This window comes from Balaenoptera acutorostrata, chromosome 6 (genome assembly GCF_949987535.1).
Source record: "Balaenoptera acutorostrata chromosome 6, mBalAcu1.1, whole genome shotgun sequence".
Classification (NCBI taxonomy): Eukaryota; Metazoa; Chordata; class Mammalia; order Artiodactyla; family Balaenopteridae; genus Balaenoptera; species Balaenoptera acutorostrata.
In genome coordinates, this window is record NC_080069.1 from 119,257,190 (window position 1) to 119,283,631 (window position 26,442).

Sequence of the window (26,442 nt, forward strand, 5' to 3'; positions counted from 1 at the left end):
CAGGGGACAGCAAGAAGTGCGAGGCGTGGTCCTACCTCCCGGGAGCCCACAGGCCCCCCAGAGAGACAGAGACGGACCTGGCGCGGAAAGTGTCACGTCCTTTATGCCGCAGCCCAAAGGTCGCTTCCTTGCAAGGTCCTCAGCAGCCTGTGCAGTGCTGACCACAGCCGCAAATGACACCAGAGCACTCCTGCGGAGAAGCGGGCTGATTGCTGGGGCGGAGGCCCGCAGAGGAGAGACCTTGAGCTGGGCCTTGGGAGCTGGGTGGATTTGGGAGAGGAGAGTGCAAGGCCAGAGGCAGGTCACCAGGGACGCTGAGGGGCATGGGGTCCGCACCGGGCCCCAGCCGCCTCTGCCCGATTCAGTGTTCCCCATTAGAAAATGGCTGTGAGGCCCAGTCTCCCCACCCAAAGTGTGGGTCCCGATAAGTGGCCCCTCAGGAAGTGGGGTTTTGGTGAAAAAGGGACAAGTGGAGGGGGAGAGGGTCTGGGCGCCAAGCAGCCGGGCCTCAGCTTTGCCCGGATCTGGCTGCCACCCTGCCTGGCTTCTTGCAGGAGAGCAGCAGCTCGGGGCACACTGCCCGTCTCGCTCAGAGGCGGGGGCAGCTGTGTGGTGGCCATCCCTGCCCAGCGCGGACCTTGGCAGGGCAAACCTGTGTTCCTGCAGTGCGGCAGGGCCTCGGTGCCTGTGGGTCCTGTTGGGTGGAGACGGGCACTGGCTCGCTGTGCTGGCAGCGTCCTCTTGGCCGCCCCATCCGTCCGCTCTCCCTTCCTCTCCACCCCCCTCCCCAGGTTGCCTGCTCCTATGTTGGCTGCGGAGAATCCTTCGCTGACCACAGCACCATCCATGCGCAGGTGAGCGTGGTGGCCGGGAGCACGGGCGCTGCGGTCCGACAGCCCAGAGTTCAAACCCCAGCTTCGGCCGCCCCCAGCGCCATCTACCGCTCTGGGCTTCAGTGGTTATGTGTGTAAAATGGGAAGAATCACGGCGAAGCAGCAAGAGAGAAGGCTGCTGCAGCCCCTGGCACCCCCGGCCTGTGGGGGGAGCGGGTCCCGAGCTTCCAGGCCTCTGACCCGATGGGGCTTTCTCCCGAGGCCGGAGAGCTCACGCAGCCCTGAGGCAGGCCTGGGGCACCCATTAGGCCACTGTATCCTTCTGATGTTGCATCTTGCCCTCTAGGCCAAAAAGCACAACCTGACAGTGAACCTGACCACGTTCCGGGTGTGGTGCTACGCCTGCGAGAAGGAGGTGTTCCTGGAGCCTCGGCTGGCGGCCCAGCCGCCAGGCCCCTCGCCCAAGTTCTCAGAGCAGGTGAGCGGGTGCGGGCGCCAGCCGAGGAGACGCCCAGGAGGGCAGGGCGGTGGGTCCCCGACGGCGTCCGTTCCTGCCCAGCGTTCCCAGCTGGCTTTGAGGAGCTCGTGTCAGCTAATGCCCGCTGAGCCCCAGCCCTGTGTCAGGGCCCGGTGACACAGAGGTGAGTGGAAGGAGGGCGGCCCTCCCTCAGGGAGTTTGTAGGCCTCGGGTGAGCCCAGGGCCGTGGGGCAGGGCACACCCTCCCTGGCCTATGGAGAGCCCCTGGTGATGGTCCTGCAGCCACCTCTCTGGGGGAAACACCCGGAAACCTCCTGCCCCCCACCAGGCAAGGCACACGCAGGGAGCTGAGCAGCCCTTAAAGGAGGCAGGCGGGTGAGCCCAGCCCGGAGCCGGCCTCGGGGAGCAGTCAGAGAGCCGGCCCTGGGGCCCCGGGAGGCCAGGCGTGTGTGCGTGCGTGTGTGTGTGTGTGTGTGTGTGTGTGGAGGCCAGGCACGTCTGCATGCGTGTGTGTGTGTGTGGAGGCCAGGCGTGTCTGTGTGTGCATGTGTGTGTGTGTGTGTGTGGAGGCCAGGCATGTCTGCATGCATGTGTGTGTGTGTGGAAGCCAGGTGTGTCTGCATGCATGTGTGTGTGCGTGTGTGTGTGGAGGCTAGGCGTGTGTGCGTGCATGTGTGCGTGTGTGCGTGTGTGTGTGTGTGGAGGCCAGGCGTGTCTGCGTGCATGCGCGTGTGTGTGTGTGGAGGCCAGGCGTGTCTGCGTGCGTGTGTGTGTGTGTGGAGGCCAGGCATGTGTGCGTGCGTGCGTGTGTGTGTGTGTGTGTGTGGAGGCCAGGCACGTCTGCGTGCGTGTGTCTGTGTGTGGAGGCCAGGCATGTGTGCGTGCGTGTGTGTGTGTGTGTGTGGAGGCCAGGCACGTCTGCGTGCGTGTGTGTGTGTGTGTGTGTGTGTGGAGGCCAGGCACGTCTGCGTGCGTGTGTCTGTGTGTGTGTGTGGAGGCCAGGCATGTGTGCGTGCGTGCGTCTGTGTGTGTGTGTGGAGGCCAGGCGTGTCTGTGTGTGCATGTGTGTGTGTGTGTGTGTGTGTGTGTGGAGGCCAGGCATGTCTGCATGCATGTGTGTGTGTGTGGAAGCCAGGTGTGTCTGCATGCATGTGTGTGTGCGTGTGTGTGTGGAGGCTAGGCGTGTGTGCGTGCATGTGTGCGTGTGTGCGTGTGTGTGTGTGTGTGGAGGCCAGGCGTGTCTGCGTGCATGCGCGTGTGTGTGTGTGGAGGCCAGGCGTGTCTGCGTGCGTGTGTGTGTGTGTGGAGGCCAGGCATGTGTGCGTGCGTGCGTGTGTGTGTGTGTGTGTGGAGGCCAGGCACGTCTGCGTGCGTGTGTGTGTGTGTGGAGGCCAGGCATGTGTGCGTGCGTGTGTGTGTGTGTGTGTGTGTGGAGGCCAGGCATGTGTGCGTGCGTGTGTGTGTGTGTGTGTGTGTGTGTGTGTGTGGAGGCCAGGCACGTCTGCATGCGTGTGTCTGTGTGTGTGTGTGGAGGCCAGGCATGTGTGCGTGCGTGCGTCTGTGTGTGTGTGTGGAGGCCAGGCGTGTCTGCGGGCGTGTGTGTGTGTGTGTGTGTGCAGTGCTGTCTTCTCCACGTTGGACAGTGGCCATCACGTAATGGGTGCTTGATAAGTGTATATGGAATACGTTAGTGGACATGGTAGATATTTATGATTTTTTACACAAAAGGCTCTGAAGAAGTATATACAAATCCTGTTTTGAGTGTGTATGTGTATTAACAGTTAAAACGCTACATAGATAAGATAGACTCTCAACAGTGGTTGTCTCAGGAAAGTTGGATTGCCTGTTTTTTCTGTGTTTCTGTTTTTTCCCAAATTTATTATAAATAAATTAAATTATTAGTACTCATTATTGTAAGTAAAATACAAGTCACGGAGTTCCCAGGGCAAGGCCACCAATGCCCTCTCTTTGCACGGTGTCCTCGGCTCAGATGGGCTGGCTCAGTGCAGGCTGGGGGGCTGGGCTTCTCCCCCCACCCTGAACCCCAGCGGGGGAGGCACATGGGCCTCTGACCCCAACCCCTCTCCCTCCTCACCCCCCTAGTTTTCCTCACTCTGGTTCTCGAACTCAGGACTCTGCGCTGCCCTCCCACCCTCTGAAAGCTGTTCCCATTGCTGTGGCTGACGAAGGAGAGTCCGAGTCAGAGGACGATGACCTCAAACCGCGAGGTAACGGCCCCACGCGCTGCGCTGCGCTTCCTGGGCAGGGCGGGGTGGCCTGTGGGGCACGAGGGCTTCCCTGGGGCACCAGCCGCTGCCCTCAGCCCCGTACAGCCGTGTGCCCCTGGGCGGGCCGGCCCCTCTGCACCCAGGCCGCTGCCCCTGCTCGGTGCTGACGGTGGGCTGGGCTGGGCGGAGGGCGGAGGGCGGGGTGTCCGTGGGTTCCGTACACTGCGGTAACCAGAGCTTCTGGGAGTGGTACCACGTCAGCGGACTCGGCAGGTTTCCGGGGTGGGTCCTGGGGGCTCAGAACCATCCTCTACGGGTTCCTGCCGGGTCGAGATGCTCACCTTCCCCTTCCTCTGTGTGCGCTGGTCTCCCAGGCCTCACGGGCATGAAGAACCTTGGCAACTCCTGCTACATGAACGCGGCCCTGCAGGCCCTGTCCAATTGGTAGGTTGCGCCTCATCTGGGAGTTGGGGCCCCCAAGCCGGGTTCTGTACGTTGCCCACAGAAGCCTGTATATGGATACACATCAAAATGCCCCAAACCACACATGCCCTCTGACCCAGCAATCCCTCCTGTTGGAATTTATCCTAAGGAGGTACCCTGAGATGTTGAGAAAGCTGTCTGTGCAATGAGGTTCATCATTCTGCTGTTTACTGGAAACAACTTAATAGTTGATAAAATCATAAATTTATTGTATGGCAGCCTTACAGTGAGTTCAGGAAAAAATGGTGCAGGACAATATTTATTAAAAAGGGGAGGAGTTCAGAATATGATAAGTAGGAAAAAGAAGATTATAAACCTTTGTTTGGTGCAATCCTATTTTGGAGGGAAAATATTATTTTCCATCTAGGATAGGGTGTCCACTCCCTGAGGCTGGGACATCTCCTATTCCTGGCACTCAGGGTCTCCCACCTAGTAGGGGTTCAATATGTATGTGTGTGTGTGTGTGTGTGTGTGTGCGTGTGCGAGAGAAGGAAGGAGGGATGGGGGATATGCATGCATAGAAAAGTCTAGAAGGATATGCCCCCAGATCTACAGAGTAGCTATCCTCACATAGTAGGATTAAGGTCAATTATTATTGTTTGCTTAGTATTTTTAAATTTTTCTACAGTAAATGAGTATTTCTTATGTAATAGGATAACAAAAACAAAGAAAAGGGGAGTGGGGGAGATGCTTTTGGGCTCAGGAAGGTTTCCAAGAAGGGGCTGATGGGAGGACAGGCAGTGGTTCCTCTCGTTCACACAACAGTCTTTAAAGAAAGACCCTATTTCCAAGCACAATCACATTCTAAGGTACGGGGGTTAGGACTTCAGTGTATGAATTTATTTTTTTTTAATTTTTATTTATTTATTTATTTATTTTTGGCTGCTTTTGGGTCTTCGTTGCTGCATGCGGGCTTTCTCTAGTTGCAGTGAGCGGGGGCTACTCTTCATTGCAGTGTGCGGGCTTCTCAGTGCGGTGGCCTCTCTTGTTACGGAGCACGGGCTCTAGGTGCGCGGGCTTCAGTAGTTGTGGCACGTGGGCTCTAGAGCACAGGCTCAGTAGTTGTGGCGCACAGCCTTAGTTGCTCCGCGGCATGTGGGATCTTCCCGTACCAGGGCTCGAACCCGTGTCCCCTGCATCGGCAGGCAGATTCTCAACCACTGCGCCACCAGGGAAGCCCTCAGTGTATGTATTTGGGGGGATACAATTCAGCCCATAACAGGTGGTGTCCTTCAATGCCTTCTGCAGGCATTTCTGGCTCCGGGGGGCCACAGTACACCCCACACAAGACGCTTTTGCTTCTCCACCCGGCTCTTTGTAAACAATGCCACGCCCCCCTTCTTTTCTCTTCTGACCTGGCTCCCTGCCCCGTCCCCCAGCCCCCCACTGACCCAGTTCTTCTTGGAGTGTGGAGGCCTGGTGCGCACAGACAAGAAGCCAGCCCTGTGCAAAAGTTACCAGAAGCTGGTCTCTGAGGTCTGGCACAGAAAACGGTGAGTTGACCGAGTCCCTGACCTGGGGCAGGGGTGGGGGGATGGGTTTTCTGTCGGCCCCTTGACAGAGCCCTTCCTGTGCCTTCAGCCTCTCACCATCACTTGCTGTGTTTTACCCTGTGCAATGCTTACATCAGCCCTTCGAGCTGTAGGTCATAGCCAACTCTGTTTCACAAATTGGGGAACTGAGGTTCAGAAGATTTAAGGATCTTGCTCAAGATAGCACGTCTTGTGAAAAGTGGAGCTAGAATTTGAGCCTGGTATTGATTGAAGATGGCAGCATTTTGCAGCGTGTGTGCTGAGGTCCAGAGTTGTGTGGTGACCACTCCTAGGTCTCAGCCACATTTGTGCACACAGGAAAGAATTTCAGAAGTGGCTTGCACTGACGTTCAGGGGCTTTAGCTCAGTGAAAAGGACTTTAAAGACCAGAAGCCTGGGTTAGATCTGTTTCTCCAGGAAAAGTTAAAATTGGGACTAATTTAAAGTGAGTGCTGGGAATTCCCTGGCAGTCCAGTGATTAGGACTTTCACTGCTGTGATCCGGGTTCAATCCCTGGTCGGGAACTAAGATCCTGCAAGCTGCGCGGTGCGGCCATAAAACCCAAAACAAAACAAAATAACAACAACAAAAAAAACTGTGAGTGCATAGAAACATATTAAGTGTAAAAGCAGATTATTAAACAGTATGATGCAATATAATTCCAATTTTAAGAAGCCACATTTGTTTACCTGCATGTAATTTTGTATATGCGTCTCTATTTTCTTGGAAAAATCTGGAAATCTTAATGGTAGTTATCTCTGGGTGGTGCTGTTAGTGTTGATGATTCTTTGCTGTGCTTTTCTGAAATTTTCTGTTTTTCAATCATGAACATGTGTTTTTTTTTTAAAGCAGCTGTCATTTTTATTTATTTTTATTTATTTATTTAGCCACGCCACGCCGCGTGTGGGATCTTAGTTCCCCGACCAGGGTTTAGACCCGTGTGCCCTGCAGTGGAAGCGTGGAGTCTTAACCACTGGACCGCCAGGGAAGCCCCCATGTATTACTTTTGAAATTAGAAAACCACAATAAATATTTTAAAATGAGAACAGTTTTAGGGTAGCTTGTCATGGGCTGGTGGGACATGATGCCATCCCAGTCAGGAGCCCTTTGCCTCACTGAACCGTGACTTGACGTTTTCCTTCTTGACCTTAGAGATGTGCAGACCTGCTGGGGCTCCTGGCCAGGTTAGCACCTCCCAGCGTTGCAGTAAACGCGCCACTGAGTCTGCTCTGGCTGTACTGGCTGCCTGGCCGCCCTCACGGGCTTGAGCAGCTCAGAGCAGGCCACCTGGACTAACGGGTCTGGTCTTCCTACAGCCCCAGCTACGTGGTTCCCACCAGCCTGTCCCATGGGATCAAGTTGGTCAACCCGATGTTCCGAGGCTATGCCCAGCAGGTAGGCCGTCCGAGCTGCCCGGGGAACACCCAGGGCTGTAACGTACCAGGCCTGGCTTTGAAGCCAAGACCGTTGTGGAAATCGGCAGCAGCAGCTCTGCTTTGCCAGGCAGCGCTCCTGGATCAGACCTGCTGCCTGAGCCCTTCACCTGTGTGGGGACGTCGGGGCCTCCCGGCAACCTGGTGTTCTCCCCACTCAACAGATGGGGAGACTGAGGCTCAGCGGCCAAGTCCTCACCCACTTACCACGTACCAGTTACACAGCTGGTACAGGGCAGAGGGGGAAGTTGACCTCAGGCAGCCTTATCTCCAGGTGTGTGCACCTCAGCACTCACTCAAATCGGCACATGGTTTCTTGTTCCCCAAGTCGCAGGCAGAATTTCACTTTTATTAAAGTAAACATTTTGATGACAAGCTTTTGTAAATCTAGAGAATCCCTCTGAAACCAGTGATATCTTTCTGTGGCGTAAAATCGTGGGCCCAGGATGAAGCAGAAAGCAGCCACACACCTCCCCCTGCCCCAGGCGGACCGTTCAAGTGGTCCAAGTCCTGCCCCAGACTGGGGTTCGCTGCTGACCTGAACCTGTTTGCACTGCCGACGCTGCTGCCTGCGTGGGGGGCCCAGGAACAGAGCAGCGGTCACCGAGGGATGCCCTTGGCCCCCTCCTTCGGCCCCCACCACCCTGCCCCCACTCTCCCCAGGGTGAGGGCTGCTGGGCCTTTCTCTGCCAACACCCTCAGTTGGATGAACACTTGGCCTCTGCCTGAGAAGCCCAGCGTTGCCTCCGCACCGCCCTTTCTGGGGAGTGATAATACCCACGGTAATCAGAATCCACTGTGTACCATTTATTAAGTGGTCAGTACCTGCCACATAAGTTCAGCCCTGTTTCTACTCACAGAACTCTCATGAAGTGGGCCCTGTCATCACCTTCACATTATAGTAAGGAGCTGAGGCTCAGAGAGGTTCTACAAGTGGCTCAGGTCACACAGTGCACAGCGGCAGGGCCGGGATTTAGGCTTACCTGAGCCGTCCCTCACTGCAGTGCGGCCCTCCCTGTACGAGGACCCCTGCTGGCCCTCAGGCTCTCGGTGAGGACACCGGGAGCAGGGCTACTCGCTGCTGCTGAACATCCACTTGACGCCAAAGCATCCCTTTCTCTGGGTCTTGGGCGTAGCACAGGGGACGTTTCTGAGTCTGAAACATACAGGTAGCTGTAGAGCTCTCTTAATGGCCAGAGGATGCTGTCATGCTTCCACATGGCTTGAGATTTTAGCAATGAACACAGGGTACTTTTGTTAAAAGGAAGAACCAGAAAGAAAAGTAGATGATGTATTGAGGGCCTGTTTCTTAAAAGAACCTTTCAGTGTCCCTGACACGCAGGACACACGTCTCCTACCCCCTCCCTAATGCTCGATGTAATCCAACCAGAGCCCTCTCCTCCCTCCGCTAGAACTGAGAAAACGAGGCCCTTCTCTCCATATCGGTGACCTGAGGCTTTGGGTGCTTGGCTGGGTCTGGCCACTGCGTGATCCCCGCCTCATTGGGCAGGAGTTGGCCTCGGGAGCTGCTTCTGACGTCCAGGGCAGGGACTGTGAGGGACAGGACAGGACTTTGAACCCAGTGGCCCCGCACAGCACCTAGTGCCCCCAGCTGTCAGAGGCCGGCCACCATCATCTTCTGACCTTTTAAAGCGCCTCCTGTGTGTGCTGCTCACGGCTGGGCCAGTGGGCAGGCTGTGCCAGAGGCCTCGCTGCCCTGGCTTCCTCTGGGTTATGACGTAGTCACAGCGTAGTCAGAATAACAGCGTCACTGCTGGGATCGGAGACCCGGCCAACCTGAAGTGGCACCTTAGTCCGAGTCATGCCCAGGCCTGCGGGAAGCGTGTTCTCCTGCACCAGTCACAATGGCAGGGGAAGGCGTGGGCACAGGGGCTGGCGAAGGACTGGAAGGGCAGAGAGAACCAGAGGCAGGTCAAGGATGCAGGCAGCCTGGCCTGCCGGGTGGCATTGCTCCCTGTGGAACTCAGCTGAGCGCTCACCTGCAGACGCACTCACAGTGTCACCTTTGTCCTACTCGGGCTCGCTGCCCACCCTCACCGTCCCCTCCTTTAGGGAGCAAGGCAACTTTAATGGCTGAACGTGATACGTCCACTCTCTCCCATGCTGAGTTGGAAGCAGGGCCGCAGGTGATGGAGAGCAGGAGCTGGGAGTCGGGTGGACCTGGGTCACCGTCTCTGCTCTGCCACTTCACAGCGCGAGACCTGGGAGGGCTCGGCCAGCCTCTCGAGCCTCAGCGTCATCCTCAGTGGAAGGGGGGTTAGGACAGCAGTGTTGAGCAGGCCACTGTGAGGGGTGCCCGTGTGGGCCCCCGGCATCCGTGTCGATGCCGCCCCTGGTTCCAGGACACCCAAGAGTTCCTGCGCTGCCTGATGGACCAGCTGCACGAGGAGCTCAAGGAGCCCGTGGTGGCCGCGGCGGCAGCGCTGACCGAGGCTCGGGACTCGGACTCGAGTGACACGGATGAGAAGCGGGAGGGCGACCGGAGCCCATCAGAGGACGAGTTCCTGTCCTGTGACTCCAGCAGCGACCGCGGTGAGGGCGACGGGCAGGGGCGCGGCAGGGGCGGCTCCCAGGCTGAGACGGAGCTGCTGATCGCGGATGAGGCGGGCCGCGCCATCTCCGAGAAGGAGCGCATGAAGGACCGCAAGTTCTCGTGGGGCCAGCAGCGCACCAACTCGGAGCAGGTGGACGAGGACGCCGACGTGGACACCGCCATGGCCGCCCTGGACCAGCAGCCCACGGACACGCAGCCGCCGTCACCACGGTCCACCAGCCCCTGCCGGACGCCAGGTACCAGCCAAGCCACTCGGGGTGTCGCAGCCCCGTTCGTCCAGCTCCTGCTGGGGGGCAGAGCACCCACAGCCTGCTCAGCTCCCCCCACCCCGGGGGGCTCTCCCACGAGACCTGACTTACCGGTGAGAAACTGGGTAGATGATGTGTCCAGACTCACTTGGACTCAGAGCCCGCCTGAGCCCTCCGCTGGGAACGGGAAGGGTGTGGACAGCGTGTTCTGCGTGGGGCTGGGGGGCTGGGGTGGGCCCAGGACGGAGGAGATGTGGTGGGTTCAGGCCTCAGTCCCCTTAGGAGGCGCTGGCAGGTCTTCCTGACCAGGCCCGGGGCTGGCTCGGCTGCCCTGCCCCAGCACGGTCCCCCCTTTGCCCCCAGAGCCGGACAACGAGGCCCACATGCGCAGCGCCTCTCGCCCCTGCAGCCCTGTCCACCACCACGAGGGCCACGCCAAGCTGGCCGGCAGCCCTCCTCGTGCGAGCCCCGTGAGGATGGGGCCGTCCTACGTGCTCAAGAAAGGTTCGGAGGAGCGGGCGGGGAGGGAAGGTGGGCAGGGCCTCCCCGCGTGGAGCTCGGGGCTGGGGTGGCAGTCGCACCTCTGGCTGCCGTTTTTGGTTTTGGAGCGCTCTTTACCAGGGGCTGGGCTGCCGTACTCCTCACGCAGTGCCTCTGAACCCTCCTCACACGGCTGGGACACGAGCGGGGCCCCATCCCACAGACGATGAGTGAGGCACCGGCCCGTCACATGACTCATGCAGATCTGACCCCAAGTCCCAGCACCCGCCCCTTGCCCCAGACAGGCCAGTGGGGGCTGGGCCTAGTCCTGTGCTGTGCCCCCAGCCCAGGTACCGGGCGCCGGCAGCCGGCGGCGGAAGGAGCAGCGCTACCGCAGCGTCATCTCAGACATCTTCGACGGCTCCATCCTCAGCCTCGTGCAGTGTCTCACCTGTGACCGGGTGGGCGCCCTGGGGGAGGGGAGGGACGCACCGGGGTCCTCACGCAGCTTGGGGGTGGGGCGCTGGCTCTCTGCCTGGTTTCCCCTGCCTTTCTCTAGGGGTGGGCCCCGGTTGTGGGCCTCCCGTGTCCTGGGCTCGGGGAGCAGGCTCTCTGCCCCACACCTGCCCTCTGGTGGCTGGGGTTTGGGGTGCAAACTCTGGTTGGTCTGGGCAGGGCGGAACCCTGGGAGGTGGAGACCCAGGCTGACCTTCAACCCCCCAGGTGTCCACCACAGTGGAGACATTCCAGGACCTGTCGCTGCCCATTCCTGGCAAGGAAGACCTGGCCAAGCTCCACTCGGCCATCTACCAGAACGTGCCGGCCAAGCCGGGTGCCTGTGGGGACAGCTCCGCCGCCCAGGGCTGGCTGGCCTTTATCGTGGAGTATATCCGACGGTACGCCACCTTCCCGCCTGCTGGAGACACAAGGCCAGCCGGGCCTGGCCTTTCTGGAACTCGCAGGCTGACAGGCGGCAGACCTTTAACAGCAAAGTGCAAGCTTTTGCAGGGCTGAGGGTGTAGTTCGGCAGGGAGCTTGAGGCTGAAGGGGGCTCGGGGGTTAGCCAAGTGGGGTGGGAGTGCTCCTCGGCCGTCCTGGGATGGCCTGGTTCGGGTGGGCCTCTGGATCGGAGGGCAGGTGACGATGGAGGGTGTGACCAAGTGGCAGCTGGAAAGGAGGGCGGCGGCTGGAGTGCAGGCCTGGCCCTGTGGGGAGCGCCGTGGTGGCCTTCCTGAGGCCCCGCTGTGTGCCCCGAGGCCGGCTTTACCTGCCTGATGTCAGGGACCTGTACTCTGCCCAGAAGACAGGCCAGCATGATTGGGGCCCCTTCACAGATAAGGAAGGCGAGACTCGGGGGGAAGTGATGTCGCCCTCCCAAGGACACGGAGCTGCTGGCTGGCAGTCCCAGGCTTCTGGCTCCAGACTTTGGCCATTCCGCCCACCGGGCCAAGCTGCCCGTCTGGGCCCAAACAGACCCCAGCCCAAAGGGCCCCACGTCTTACTCTCACCGAGGCCCCGGCAGCACCCCCGCCACCCCCTTTCTGTCTCTGTAGGTTCGTGGTATCCTGTACCCCCAGCTGGTTTTGGGGGCCGGTCGTCACCCTGGAAGACTGCCTCGCTGCCTTCTTCGCCGCCGATGAGCTGAAGGGTGAGTGGACCCGGCCGGCTGGGTCAGCACACAGTTCAGGGTTTCTGGGACTCACCGTCAGAGTCCCACCCCTGCCTGCCAGGCTGGGCCTGGGACTGCACACTCTCGCAGCCCCACCGCCTGTAGCTCTTGGCAGTTCACCTGTTTTCCTTCCTTTACCTATTTGGTGGACAAAAAGGATAACAGTCTTTAATTTTGCATTTCCTTGATTATTGATGAGCTTGAACTTTTGTTTTTAAAGTGTATTGGCTGTATTTATTTTAAAATTTCCCATTCCTGTCCTTTTCCTGTTTTTCTGTTCAGTGATTGGCATCTCACTAACCTTTGGGAAAACTCTTTTTGTTTAATTTTTAATTGTGGTAAGATACACATAACATAAAATGTACCATCATAACCATTTTTAAGTGTTCAGTTCAGTAGCATTAACTATATTCATATTGTTGTGCAACCAATCTCCAGAACGTTCTCATCTTGCAGAACTGAAACTATCCCTTAAAGAGCAACTCCCTGTTCCCCCTTCCACCCAGCCCCGGGCACCCACCATCCTCCTTTCTGTCTGTATGAATTTGACTATTCTAGGTTCCTCATCTAAGTCAAATACGGTGATTTTCCTTTTGTGACTAGTCTACGTCTATTAGTGTAATGTCCTCAAGGCTCATCCATGTTGTAGCAAGTGTAGAATTTCCTTACGTTTTGTTAAAAAATAAATTTATTTATTTATTTATTTATTTATGGCTGCGTTGGATCTTGGTTGCTACGCACGGCCTTTCTCTAGTTGCGGCGGGTGGGGGCTACTCTTCATTGCGGTGCGTGGGCTTCTCATTGCAGTGGCTTCTCTTGTGGTGGAGCACGGGCTCTAGGCATGCGGGCTTCAGTAAGTGTGGCGTGCGGGCTCAGTAGCTGTGGCACACAGGCTTAGTTGCTCTGTGGCATGTGGGATCTTCCCGGACCAGAGATCGAACCTGTGTCCCCTGCATTGGCAGGCAGATTCCCAACCACTGCACCACCAGGGGAAGTCCCTCCTTCCTTTTTTAAGGCTGAATAATAGTCCATTGTGTAAATGGACCAATTTTGTTTATTCATCATCTGTCGATGGACACTTGGGTTGCTCCCACCTTTTGGCTCTTGTGAATAACACTGCGATGACCATGGATGCACAGATATCTCTTCAAGATAGTGATTTCATTTCCTTTGGTTATATACCCAGAAGTGGGATTGCTGGATTATATGATCGATCTATTTTTAATTTTTTGAGGAACCGCCATACCGTTTTCCTTGATAGCTGTACCAATTTACATTCCCACTAATAGTGCACAAGGGTTCCCTTTTCTCTACATCCTTGCCAACACTTGTACTCTCTTGTCTTTTTAAAAAATCTCTTTCTGGGAATTCCCTGGCGGTCCAGTGTTAGGACTCTGTGCTTTCACTGCCAAGGGCCCGGGTTCAGTGCCTGGTAGGGGAACTAAGATCCCACAGGCCACATGGCACAGCCAAAAATAAATAAACAAACAAACAAATAAATAATTTTTAAAAAAAATCTCTTTCTTTTTGACAATAGCTATTCTAACAGGTGTGAGGTGATATCTCATTGTGGTTTTTATTTGCATTTCCCAGATGATTAGTCATGTTGAGCATCTTTTCATGTACCTGTTGGCCATCTGTATATCTTCTTTGGAAAAATGCCTATTTAGGTCTCTGTCCATTTTTAAATTGTATTATTTGTGTTTTGCTATTGACTTGTATGAATTCTTTATATATTTTGGATGTTAACCCCTAATCTCATATATGGTTTCTAAACATTTTCTACCATGCTGTAGGTTGCCTCCTCATTTTGTTGATTGTTTCTTTTGCTGTGCAGAAGCTTTTTAGTTTGATGTAGTCCCACTTGTTTATTTTTGCTTTTGTTGCCTGTGCTTTTGGTGTCATATCCAAAAAATCATTGCCAAGACCAATGTCAAGGTGTTTTTCCCTATGTTTTCTTCTAGGAGTGTTATGGTGTCAGGTCTTACATTTAAGTCTTTAACTGATTTCAAGTTGATATTTGTGAGTGATGTGAGATAGGGGTAAAATTTCATTCTTTTGCATGTGAACATCCAGTTTTCCCAACACTGTTTATTGTCTTTTCCCCATTGAGTATTCTTGGCTCCCTTGTCAAATATTAGTAGACCATATATGCATGGGTTTATCTCTGGCCTCTCAATTCTGTTCATTGTTCTATGTGTCTGTTTTTATGCCAGTACCATATTGTTTTGTTTTGTTTTTAATTTGGCCACGCCACATGTAGGATCTTAGTTCCCCGACCGGGAATCAAACCTGTGTCCCCTGCAGTGGGAGGGCAGAGTCTTAACCACTGGACCTCCAGGGAAGTCCCAGTACCATACTCTTCTGATAACTGTAGTTTTGTAGGAGAGTTTGAAGTCAGGAAATGTGATGCCTCCAGCTTTGTTCTTCTTTCTCAAGATTGTTTTGGTTATTTGGGATCTTTTGTAGTTACATATGAATTTCAGGATTTTTTTTTTCTATATCTATGAAAACATCGTTGGATTGCTTTGAATCTATAGATGACTTTGGGTAAGATGGACATTTTAACAATAGTTCTTCTTCTGCTCCATGACCACAGGCTATCTCTTTATTTGTGTCATTGTGTGGGAACAACTCAGTCTTCCTCCTGTGTGTCTCTCTTCTCCTCTCACACTACTACCACACAGCACTGTGGACACCAGGTGTGTGGTGGTTTTCCCACACCAAGCAATTATGCAGCACCAGCCAGGTATCCTACAGTTTCACATGATTCCGACACTCTCTACCTGGAGATAGCGTCAGATCCCACAGGTTAAGGACTCAGTCCTACAAGACCTCCCCCTCCCCAACGTCAGACGCCAGTCACAAGTGCAGGTTGTCACCTGGGCTTCTGACTGGCTGGCTATAGATGGGAGGTTCCAGCGGCCCCCTCCTTGGCTTCAATTAGAGCAGCTAGAGCGGCTCGGCTCGCAGAACTCAGAGAAACATTTTGCTACTAGGTGACTGGTTTATGATAAAAGGATATAACTCAGGAAGAGCCAGATGGAAGAGGCGCATTGGGCAAGGCATGTGCGAAGGGGCCTGGAGCTTTCATTTGCTCTGAGCGTGACCCTCTCCCCAAACTTCCCTGTGTTCACCAGCCCAGAAGCTCTCCAAACCCCATACTGTTGGTATTTAATGGAGGCTTCTTTACGTAGGTATGATCAATTATTAGCTCCATCTCTAGCCCCTCTCCCCTCTCTGAAGAATGCCAGGTGGTGCTGAAAATTCCAAACTTCCAGTTATGATTTGGTCTTCCTGGTGGCCAGCCCCAATCCAGAAGCCCACCCAGAGTCACCTCATCAGAACAAAAGACCCTGCCGTCACCCAGGAAATCGCAAGGGATTTAGGAGCTCTGTATTAGAAACTCTGGTCAAAGAGCAAATATTAGAACAAAAGATCCTCCCAGTGCTCTTATCACTTGGGAAATTACAAGGACTTTAAGAGCTCTGTGCCAGGAACCTCCGGGAGAGCCCACTATGCGTATTTTCTGTTTTCTCACATCCGCCTTCAATTTCTTTCATCAACGTCTCGTAGTTTTCAGTGTACAAATCTTTCACTTCCTTGGTTAAGTTTATTCCTATACATTTTATTGTTTCTGATGCTTTTGTAAATGGTATTGTTTATTTCTCATTCAGATATTTTATCATTAGTGTATAGAAATGCAGCTGATTTTCGTATGTTGATTTTGTGTCTTGCAGCTTTACCAAATTAGTTTGTCAGTTCTAACAGTTTTTTGTGGAGTCTTAAGGTTTTTTATGTAAAAGATCATGTCATCTACAAACAGAGACAGTTTTACTTCCTCTTTTCCTGTTTGGATGCCTTTTACTTCTTTTTCTTGCCTTTCTCTGACTTCCAGTACTATGTTGAATAGGAGTGGTGAGGTTGGGCATCTTTGCCTTGTACCTGATTTTAGAGGAAAAGCTTTTATCTTTTCACTGTTGAGTATGATATTAGCTATGGGTTTATCATATATGGCTTTGATTATGTTGAGTGCATTCCTTCTACACCCAATTTGTTGAGACCTTTTATCATGAAAGGGTATTGAAATTTGTCAGATGCTTTTTCTGTATCTATTGAGAGGATCATATGATTTTTATCCTTCATTCTGTTAATGTAGTGTATCATGTTCATTGATTTGCGTATGATAAACCATCCTTACAACCCAGAGATAAATTCCACTTGATCATGGTGTATGATCCTTTTAATATGCTGTTGAAGTCAGTTTGCTAGTATTTTGTTGAGAATTTTCCCATCTATATTAATCAGGGATATTGGCCTGTAGTTTCCTTTTCTTGTAGTGTCCTTATCTGGCTTTGCTAACAGTATAAAATGAGTTTGGGAGTGCTCCCTCCTCTTCAGTTTTTTGGAAGAGTTTGAGAAGAATTGTTAATTCTTCTTTAAATGTTTGGGAGAATTCACTGGTGAAACCATCTGGTCCTGGGCTTTTCTTTCTTTTTTTTTTTTTTTTTTAAGATTTTTAGAAATTTCAAGTAATGTCTGAAACATTTATATTAACATCTTTCCATACAAATAACCCAAAGAAAGTTTAGAATTAGTTGTTTTGCTTGTTTGTTTATACTGCAGGTTATTAGTCATCAATTTTATACACATCAGTGTATACATGTCAATCCCAATCGCCCAATTCAGCACACCACCATCCCCACCCCACTGCGGTTTTCCCCCCTTGGTGTCCATACGTCCGTTCTCTACATCTGTGTCTCAACTTCTGCTGGGCTTTTCTTTGTTGGGAGGTTTTTTATTACTGCTTCAATCTCCTTAGTCATTGGTGTTTTCAGATTTTCCATTTCTTCATAATTCAGTCTGGGTAGGTTGTATGTTTCTAAGTATTTTTCCGTTTCTTCTAGGTTATCCAATTTGTTGTGTTGGTGTATAGTTGGTCATGGGAGTCTCTTTTGATCCTTTATACTTCTATGGTGTCTGTTGTATGTCTCTTCTTTCATTTATAATTTTGAGTCCTCTTTTTTTCTTGGTTATTCTAGCTAAAGATTTGTTAATTTTGTTTCTCTTTGAAACAAAATTAACAAAGTTTCTCAATGAAACTCTTAGTTTCATTGATTTTTTTTTTCCTATGGTCTTTCTAGTCTCTGTTTTATTTCTGCTCTAATCTTTATTATCTCCTTCCTTCTGTTAACTTTGGATTTAGTTTGTTCTTCTTCTGATTCCTCGAGGTGTAAAATCAGATTGTTTGAGAGCTTTCTTTTTTCTAAATGTAGGCATTTATTGCTATAAAATTCCCTCTTAGAACTGCTTTTGCTGTGTCCCATAAGTGCTAGTGTGTTGTATTTTCAGTTTTATTTGTCTCAGGATACTTTCTGATTTCCTTTTGATTCCTTCTTTGACCCATCAGTTGTTCAGCAATGTGTTGTTTAATTTCCACACATTTGTGAATTTTTTAGGTTTCCTCCTGTTATTGGTTTCTAGTTTCACACCATTGTGTTTGGAAAAGATATTAGATATGATTTCAGTCTTCTTAAATTTGTTAAGGCTTGCTTGGTGGGCCAACATACGATCTATTCCGGAGGACGTCTGTGTGCACTTTTGAAGAACGTGTATTTTGGTGCTGTTGGATGGAATGTTCTGTTTATGTCTGTTAGGTTCATTTGGGCTATAGTGTTATTCAGGTCTGCTGTTCCCTTGTTAATTTTCTGTCTGGATGATTTATCCAATATTGAGGGTGGACTATTGAAGTTTCCTGCTATTATTGTATTGCTGTTTATTTCTCCCTTCAGTTGTGCTTTAATTATTCAGGTGCTCCAATGTTGGCTGCCTATATATTCACAATGGTTACATCCTCTTGATGAATTGACCCCTTTATCACTGTATGGTGACCCTCTTTGTCTCTTGTAACTGATTTTGGCTGAAAGTGTATTTTATCTGATATAAGTACAGCCACTCCTGCTCTCTTTTGGTTACCACTGCATGGAATATATTTTTCCATCCCTTCACTTTCAGCCTCTGTGTGTCCTTGAAGCTAAAGTGAGTCTCTTGTAGTCAGCATGTTGTGGTTTTATTTCTAAAGCATAAGTCATTACGTGCCCTTCTCCCCCATTTTCCATCCCCGCTAACCTTTGTCTCTGTATTTTACTGCCCTAGGTGACAACATGTATAGCTGTGAACGGTGTAAAAAGTAAGTGTGTGCGTTCTAGAGGCTTCTCCCCGACTTCCCGTTTCCATCTGTGGTCCATCCGTGTTCCACGTACTTCCCCCGGGCTCCCCCAGCTAGCTTGACCTCACAGAGTAAGCAGGGTGGGGGGGGTGCTCCCCTGCCTGCCAGCCGCCTCCCTGGGATGCTCACGTCCCCCGCTCTCTGCTCCCAGGCTGCGCAACGGCGTGAAGTACTGTAAGGTCCTGCGGTTGCCGGAGGTGAGTGGGCAGCCTTCCGCCACTGCTGCCTGCCAGGCCTCCTGCACCCCGAGTGGTGCCGCGCAGGGCAGAGGCCGACCCCCTCCCGGGCTCAGGAGGCCCGTGGAGACCGCTGCTCTGGCTGGGCGACCCCCCGGGAGGGAGCCGGTGGGGAGGCTCGTAGCTCGGTGTGTAGCTTGGAGCCCGGCTCCTTCGTCCCTCAGCGCGCCTCGTGCGGGCAGGAGGCAGGTGTGGGGCGCCGAGGGCACCGTCTGGAGTGAGGCATAGGCGGGGCTGTTGGGAATGCCTTTCCGAGGAAGTGGCATCTGAGTGGGGCCTGAGGACATAGGCAGGGGTCGGCCTGGTGGAAGGAGAGTGGGGAAAGAGCAGGTGGGCAAAACCCCAAAGCAGAAACGGGCTTGGCCGAGGCTTGTGGCTGCAACGAGAGGAGCATGGCCCGACGCGCGTGCCCGGCTGGGCTGAGCAGGTCTGGGGAGATTGGTGGAGAAGCCTTCTACAAGTCGGCGCCCACAGGACTGGTGGCCAGAGTTCTTTGGATGGTCAACTCGACGGGCCAGTGACAGCTTCCTGCGCAGACCAGCCCAGCACTCGGGGACAGCCCGTCCTGACCGCCAGTCCTGTTAGTGCGGCTCAGCTCTGCTGTCACATCTGCCTTTACCCCTGGAAGCTGGCCTGGCCCAGCTCCCAGGCATGGTTCTTAAGTGTGTTTAGAGTCAAGGGTGGACCATCAGTTCGCCTGGGTCTCTGGAAGGCTCTAGCCGCTACGCTTCTTGTTTTCCCCTGGGTGACAGGGCCTGAGTGGGTCAAACAGTGGGCTAGTGGGTGTCCCAGAGCCCTGCCCCGAGGCCCCCGTCAGGTTACCAGGGGTCCCAGGGCCCTGGCCAGCCCCGGAGTGACTGGCACCTCCCCTCTCTCCCCCCAGATCCTGTGCATTCACCTGAAGCGCTTTCGACACGAGGTGATGTACTCATTCAAAATCAGCAGCCACGTCTCCTTCCCCCTGGAGGGACTTGACCTGCGCCCCTTCCTCGCCAAGGAGTGCACGTCCCAGATCACCACCTACGACCTCCTCTCGGTCATCTGCCACCACGGGACGGCAGGCAGTGAGTCCAACCACGCGGCCCCACCCCGGCCCCGCCCTGTCCCTAGGGTGTTTGTCACCATCTGCCTGTCCCGCCGCAGGTGGCCACTACATCGCCTACTGCCAGAACGTGATCAACGGGCAGTGGTATGAGTTTGACGACCAGTACGTCACCGAGGTTCACGAGACAGTGGTGCAGAACGCCGAGGCCTATGTGCTCTTCTACAGGTGGGGCCCGGGCAGCGCGTGGCGGGGGGCTGAGGGACAGCGCCTGCGCCCCAGGGCTTCAGCCGGTGCAGGTCGGGGTGGCGGCGCCTGTGAGGGCTTTAGGCCAGGGAGGAGTAAGGATTTGGGTTTTTAGGAGAGAGCCCGCTGGCTGCTGGTGGGAAAGCTGGAAACCCAAGGAGTCGAGTTGGGTTTTCTCCGGTGGTCCCGGTGGGAGGTGACGGCAGCCCGAACTCTGGCAGGGGTGGTGGGGCTGCTGGGAGGCGGAGGGATGCTGTGGGGCCCGGGAGGCGGGGCTTCCCTGCATGGGGCGTGGCTGCGGCTCCTGATCTGCCCCCACCCCGCCGCCGCCCCAGGAAGAGCAGCGAGGAGGCCGTGCGGGAGCGGCAGCAGGTGGTGTCCCTGGCCGCCATGCGGGAGCCCAGCCTGCTGCGATTCTACGTGTCCCGGGAATGGCTCAACAAGTTCAACACCTTCGCCGAGCCGGGGCCCATCACCAACCGTACCTTCCTCTGCTCCCACGGAGGTGAGGTCGCCTCCTCTGCGACGGGCCGCGGGGCGGGTGGGCCGAGCCCCAGCCCTCCATCCTGTGCCTTCCTCCGCAGGCATCCCGCCCTACAAATACCACTACATCGACGACCTGGTGGTGATCCTGCCCCAGAACGTCTGGGAGCACCTCTACAACAGGTACCGGCGGCCGCGGCCGGCCTCTGCCGTCCAGGCCGGGCACTCAGCTGGGCGGGAGGCCGGGGCAGGCGGGGGGATGCCTCCGTGACCCCACGCCGCCCTCAGGCAGCAGGACAGCACACCAGCAGTTGTGGCGCGCCCCTGGCAGCCGTGTCTGCATCGAAAAAGATGCCCGCCTTTGGGGGCATCCAGCCGGATCCTCCCAGTCACAAGGGCCAGAAAACTGGCTCAAGCCCAAGCGGGGGTATTGGTCCCTCTCGCAGACAGTCGTGGGGCTGCTGGCCGCGGGGCATCCTGACCAGTGTCTCTCCCCAGTCCCGTGCCTGGCTCAGGGGGCCGGGGGCGTGTGCTGCCTGGGGCCTTCCAGGTTCAAGTCCGTCAAGACCCAGAGCGTGTGACTCTCTCGTTGAGGGGAGAGCCCCTGGCCGGGCTCGGGTCACTCTGGATCCGGGAGGCCGGCTGTGCCGCGGCCGAGGGGGTTGTCAGACGGGCGGGGAAGGAGAGGCCAGGGAGACTCGCTGGACGGGTTTCTCCCCACCCACTCACAGCTCAGGCACGGCCCGCGCCCTGTGGTTGGTGGATGGGTCAGAACCCCACAGGGAGCGGCATCCCCAGGTCCTGTGGGGACCCCCCCCCCCCCGCAGAAGGATGTGCAGCCTCCCTTTGATGTCATCCTTAGAGTCAGGCCAGGCAGGCTTTGGCCGCCATGGCTCCTGCCCAGTGGCCAGGAGCGGAAGCGAGAGCGTTAAACTGACCTTCGGCCATTAAGCACACATTTGTGAGGCACCTGCCCTGCGGCGGCGCTCTCCTGGGTGCTGTGGGCTCTCAGGTGCGCAGGTAGCCGTGCCAGTCAGGTGAGGAAGACGAGACAAGTAAACAGGCCGTGCATAGGGTGCCCAGGGGCCCAGTGGCTGGGCCAGGGCAGCATCAGGAAGCCTCGCTCCCCAGCAGGTTCTCTGCTGCCCTCCCCACGGGGGCCCTCCCCTCAGGGTTCATGACTCCCTCTCTCTCTGCACCTCCCGCCCTGGCGTAGGTTTGGGGGCGGCCCAGCCGTGAACCATCTGTACGTGTGCTCCATCTGCCAGGTGGAGATCGAGGCGCTGGCCAAGCGCAGGCGGATTGAGATCGACACCTTCATCAAGGTGCCTGGGGAAGGCGGTGGGGCGCGGGAGAGCCGGGCACCTGAGCCGGAAGAGCCGCGTGCAGTCAGGCTCTGTTTGGAAGACCTGTTCTGTGGGGGACCAGAGTGGCCAGAGGCCTGGCCTGACACTGAAGATTTTCACCGGCGGAAGGGGTTGGGCTTAGCGAGTTCAGGTCCCTCTGCTGGGAGGCTGTCGAGCATCTGGTGAAGGAACAAGTGCGGCCGTTCGGGGCCGGATGCTTCTTTATCGTGCGGGTTGTAGGAGGTTCCACAGCATCCCTGACCTCTACCCACTCGATGCCAGTTCCCTTTGGGAACCACTGGGCTCTACAAACTGACACGGAAAGGTGCATTAAGTGAAAAAAGCAAGTTGTAAGATAGGACCCAGCATGATCCCATTTTAAGGAAAGGGACGTGTGCAGGGGACATGGCGGTGTGTGAGGACCGAGGCCCCTGCTGCTCAGAGCAGGGGGACTCGGGGACCCGCCATCGTTCAACAGCCCAGGGTTGGACTGTTAGATACCCTGCTTTGTGGTCATTCAATATGAGACGTCAGACCAATCAAGGAGTGAGCGGGGGACACGTTCTATGAAGTGGTGGGGGAACAGCATCTACCGTGTGATCTCAAGTGGCTTTTTAAAAAGTTATTAACAAGAGATTCACCCAAATGCTAGCAGCAGTCATCTGAGTGGTGGGGTCGTGGGAGATGTTTCTTTTCTTTGAACTTGTCTGGGCATTCGAAACTTTCTCTGAGAATCTAGTGTTTGGTAAGAGTCCGGGGTGGGGACTGACCGGTGGGGTGTTGGATAGTCACGCCGACCCTCCCCTCGGCCCCGCCCCGCCCAGCTGAACAAGGCGTTCCAGGCCGAGGAGTCGCCCAGCGTCATCTACTGCATCAGCATGCAGTGGTTCCGGGAGTGGGAGGCCTTCGTCAAGGGCAAGGACAACGGTGAGTCAGGCGGGCACGTGCCCGCCACTCCCCACACCAGGCGGGACCTGGGGCTGCCGACCTGCTGGGAGTGTCCCAGCAGGCGGAGGTGGGGCGCCCAGGATCTGTGCCTGCCCGGCAGGTGTTTGGTGTCACCCCTTCAGGCACGCGCCCTCTGGGCAGGAGCACAGAGCGTGGGTGCTCCCCTGCCGCCCCCCCCTCCCCGAGTGCCGGGATCACTGTCCTCACCCTGGCCAGGCCTTCTCACTGCAGCAGGACAGAAGCCATCTCGCTCTGCCCCTTCCCTCCCTTTACCCTCTGTCTGCGGGTGCCCAGGGGCGGCTGCTCTTCCCTCCTGCCAGGCCCTTTCCCTTGGGGACTGTGTTGCCCTAAATAATAGATTTTAGTTGACAGATGGCTTCAGACTCTTAGGAGAGGACTTGGACACCATGTCCTCTGATCGCTCGATTTACAGAGGTGGAAACAGGCCCCAGCAGAGGGCCGCTCCCAGAGTCCCTCACGGTCCCCGGCAGGGAACAGCTGAGCCCGAGCCGCGGCCAGCATGCGGCCACCCTCACCGCCCCCGAGTCCCACACTCGGCTCCCAGGCCAGGCTTCGGAGCCTGGCGGGCTCAGCAGAGCCAGGAGGTTCTGCGCACTGGACACCTGCCCTTTGGAGCATAAGCGCCGGGATGCGGGAAGGGGGAGGGGCCTCCTGAGTGGCTGCGGTCGATCCAGAACCCGGCTCCGGAGTCGCAGCCCCACCTCGGGCCCTGGCTCTGCCTTCTGCCAGCGCTGAGCTGGGCAGTCCCGTTGCCTGCCTCACCTCACCCAGTTGTTGAGGGTTGAGCTAGTGGGGCGCGTGGGAAGGGTGCTCAGCAAGCACAGCTGCCATCAGATTAGGGCAGTGTCCACCTGGCACTGGACATCCACCCTAACCCCCCCGCCCCCCGCCCCACGCTGAGGTCTGAAACTAGGGTGCGAGTCCTCAAAACTCCCTCTGCTGGGTCCCGGGATGCCACAGTCCCTTCTGGCTCTCAGACTCGTGGAGATGAGCATTTGGTGCCCTGAGCACCTCAGCCCGTAAGAGCTCCACACTGACCCCTTGGACCCAGGACGGCCTCTCCGGGGTCACGGGTGTCGGCGGCACACCTTGAGAACGGCTCGTATCTGTTGAGGGGTGGAAGGCTGTGGCGGAGGAGGGGACTGGGCTTTCGTGCCGTCGCCGCGGAGGCCCAGAGGCGCTGAGCCTGAGCCCTGTCTGTTCCAGAGCCCCCCGGGCCCATTGACAACAGCAGGATCGCGCAGGTCAGAGGAAGCGGCCACATCCAGCTGAAGCAGGGTGAGAGTCTCAGCAGCCCCAGCCCTGGCCTCCCAAGCCAGCCAGGCTCCCCTCTGCCCCTCCTGGCTTGCAGGTCCCACCAGGCGCCCCCTTGCCACCTGTCTGAGTCAGGCTGTGACATCTGTCCGTGTCCAGGTCCAAGACTCGAGCAGATGGGCCAAGCCCCTCTCCCACAGCCCCTCTGCCCCTACCCACGCCCTCTCCCCACTCCACCACCTCACCTGCCTGCCCTTTTGCGTGAACCCCACCCCCTGGGAAATGAGGGGCGGCAGCCATCGTAGTGCCCTCTAGGGTCCTCAGAGAATGGACGTTCCCCTGGAAAATCCCAAGATTCCCATTTACAGCTTTGCACGGAAGCCCGTGGTTGCCCTCCCAGACCCCCCACTGCCAAGACGGTGGCTTCAGCGAGGGGGCGAGGGTGAGCCCAGCCTGACCGGTAGCCTCTTGGGCCCTGCAGGAGCTGACTACGGGCAGATCTCAGAGGAGACCTGGGTGTACCTGAATAACCTGTATGGCGGCGGCCCCGAGATCGCCCTCCGCCAGAGTGTGGCCCAGCTCCAGGACCCGGAGAGCTTGCACGGGGAGCAGAAAATCGAAGCCGAGACCCGGGCCGTGTGACTCAGTGTGCCAGCCTGTAAGTCCTCTCCTCCCTCCGCGGAGACCCTCTCATGTCCCTCACGTGTTGGAAGAGTGCCCTGCACACACCTGCCCTGAGGCTGCTTGGAAGGACCTTCACGAGGCCCCCGCCGGCTGATGACCCGGGTGTCCCCACAGGCCCCCGCCTTTGCCCTCCTCCCTGCGGAGGGGGCGTCTGTACCCGGAAGAGAGGCTGGCCGCTCTGGAAACCCAGATGTGTAAAGAGGCAGAAAAGTTGTTTTGGTTCACAGTGAGTAATGCTGAAACTAGGAAATATATCCACTTCAGGCTTGTTAAACGACCAAGGCTCTGCGACGTTAACTCGGGTCTTTGTCTCGGCAGTGCCCTTGTGTCACTGCCGTCGTGTGTCCCCAAACCTGCCCTCTCGCTAGCTCGGGCCCAGCTTTTGTCCCTGGACCCTCAGTCAGGGGCCATGGCCTGGGGACAGAGGGTCGGGGAGCGGCTGCCGCTCCCCAGGTGTTTCCCACTGGCGCCTGGTCCAGCACCTGAGTCACGGGTCGACGGTCAGAGCCGCGAGCAGGGTGCCAAGCACTCGGCAGTGAGGGTGCTGCCGCTGGTCCCTGGGCCAGGTCCTCCCGAGGCCCCGCTTCGCCCCCGCACCTCCCGGTCGTCACGCAAGTCTCCTGAATCCTGGGCGGCTCTCGATGTTTTTCCTGCAGACTAATGACTCTGGACACGTTTGCGATTGGGACCCGAGGGCGGGGTTGGCTTTCTGTCAGTGGGGATCATTTCTGGAGGCAGCTGGTCCCCTCGCATCCTGTGCTGCTGAGCTGGCCCTGTGTATTGGCTGTCATTTGCCCCTGCCAGGGACCCAGATGATGAAACAGAAATACCTCGCATTGCTATGTTTGCTACTGATGCAGCTTACCCGGGGGGCTGACATTTCTCCCCAACACTGAGCTGCACAGGGCCCCTGGCCCAGGGAGGGGCGGCCCTGGGCCGGCTCGTACGCGTGGGTCCCGGAAGTGCGTCTTCTGGATGCTGAGTGAGGCCACTGCTGGGGGGCTGGGACCTCCGAGCACAGCGAGGCGGCACTGAAGCCCCTGGACGAAACAGCCGAGGCCCGTGCTCACCTCGTCAGGACCAAAGCGAATGGGGGGTGGGAGAGGGGCCCTGCGACCAAACCCCCCAGATACCGTGGTCTTCAGCCTCCATAGAAGCAGATGTCAGTGGAACTTTCCAGCAGGCGGTTCTGGCGCAGCCCCTGAAGCTCTCACGTGTCACTCACCTCTGTGATCTCGTTTCACCCCGATCTGTTTCCTTCTCCACCGAGGCAGCATAAGATCAAAGAACAAGCCACTGTTGGAATTTCTGGACATTTGCCACAGTCCTTTGGAAGTTGCTGCTGCCGCCAGCGGCGACCCCCCTGCAGAGCCCGGCGGTTGCATGTTGCACTGTTTGTGACGTAGACTCCGCTGTGCAGGTTGTAATCTCGCCCCACGTCTGCGCCGTCTAGTTTGTGCTCAGAATGTCATAATAAATATGTGACGTTCCCCACAGCCCATGCTCTCGTCTCTGCACCCGCCGCAGTTAATTCTGTTACTGGAGGGAGAGGGAAGCTGGCTGCCGTGGGGGAGGGTCATGGGGGAGGGCGGTGGGGCCACGGTGATTAATGTTTGACCTTTCTAAGAAAAAAGGATTCTTATTCTAAGCTTTTGCTTTGTCGTTTTGTAACATACAAAAAGAATCTGCCAGAAAAACTTAACATGCATTAGATTTTTAAAAATGTAGATAGAAACCATATTGCTAATGCTCAAATGAGCATGCTCCCTTTTGGCTTTCAGAGTGATAGAGATCCTTACAAGTGTGCAGGCCCTGGAGTTGAGGGTGATTGGCTTCCTTTACAGACCCCTTATTCTAGAAGGGCTTTTTACTTGAATAAAACAATGCAACTTAGCAAACCAGTTCATGGCCTTAGAGAAACATGTTTGCATGAATTCTTGCAAACTGCTTCTTACATTTTCTGGAATGAAAAGTGAGAATTTATTTTAAAAAGA

The 26,442-nt window shown here is 55.7% G+C and overlaps 1 protein-coding gene across 4 annotated transcripts in view; it reads left to right on the top strand.

Moving 5' to 3' along the window:
* The window catches only part of USP20 (ubiquitin specific peptidase 20), a 49,107-nt gene extending 23,163 nt beyond the window's left edge, over positions 1 to 25,944 (top strand). For all 4 annotated transcript variants that reach the window (XM_057548242.1, XM_057548244.1, XM_057548245.1 and 1 more), the window contains 22 exons: positions 792 to 854; positions 1,180 to 1,311; positions 3,443 to 3,539; positions 3,914 to 3,983; positions 5,402 to 5,515; positions 6,871 to 6,949; positions 9,351 to 9,798; positions 10,174 to 10,314; positions 10,636 to 10,751; positions 11,014 to 11,186; positions 11,844 to 11,938; positions 18,116 to 18,149; positions 18,340 to 18,385; positions 19,308 to 19,488; positions 19,568 to 19,694; positions 20,048 to 20,217; positions 20,297 to 20,378; positions 21,412 to 21,520; positions 22,366 to 22,468; positions 23,717 to 23,788; positions 24,246 to 24,422; positions 24,563 to 25,944. In XM_057548242.1, the coding sequence (XP_057404225.1) occupies positions 792 to 854; positions 1,180 to 1,311; positions 3,443 to 3,539; positions 3,914 to 3,983; positions 5,402 to 5,515; positions 6,871 to 6,949; positions 9,351 to 9,798; positions 10,174 to 10,314; positions 10,636 to 10,751; positions 11,014 to 11,186; positions 11,844 to 11,938; positions 18,116 to 18,149; positions 18,340 to 18,385; positions 19,308 to 19,488; positions 19,568 to 19,694; positions 20,048 to 20,217; positions 20,297 to 20,378; positions 21,412 to 21,520; positions 22,366 to 22,468; positions 23,717 to 23,788; positions 24,246 to 24,406 (2,613 nt within the window). In that variant the 3' untranslated portion in view covers positions 24,407 to 24,422; positions 24,563 to 25,944. The remainder of the gene's footprint in view (positions 1 to 791; positions 855 to 1,179; positions 1,312 to 3,442; positions 3,540 to 3,913; positions 3,984 to 5,401; positions 5,516 to 6,870; positions 6,950 to 9,350; positions 9,799 to 10,173; positions 10,315 to 10,635; positions 10,752 to 11,013; positions 11,187 to 11,843; positions 11,939 to 18,115; positions 18,150 to 18,339; positions 18,386 to 19,307; positions 19,489 to 19,567; positions 19,695 to 20,047; positions 20,218 to 20,296; positions 20,379 to 21,411; positions 21,521 to 22,365; positions 22,469 to 23,716; positions 23,789 to 24,245; positions 24,423 to 24,562) is intronic.
* The last annotated feature ends 498 nt before the right edge of the window (positions 25,945 to 26,442 follow it).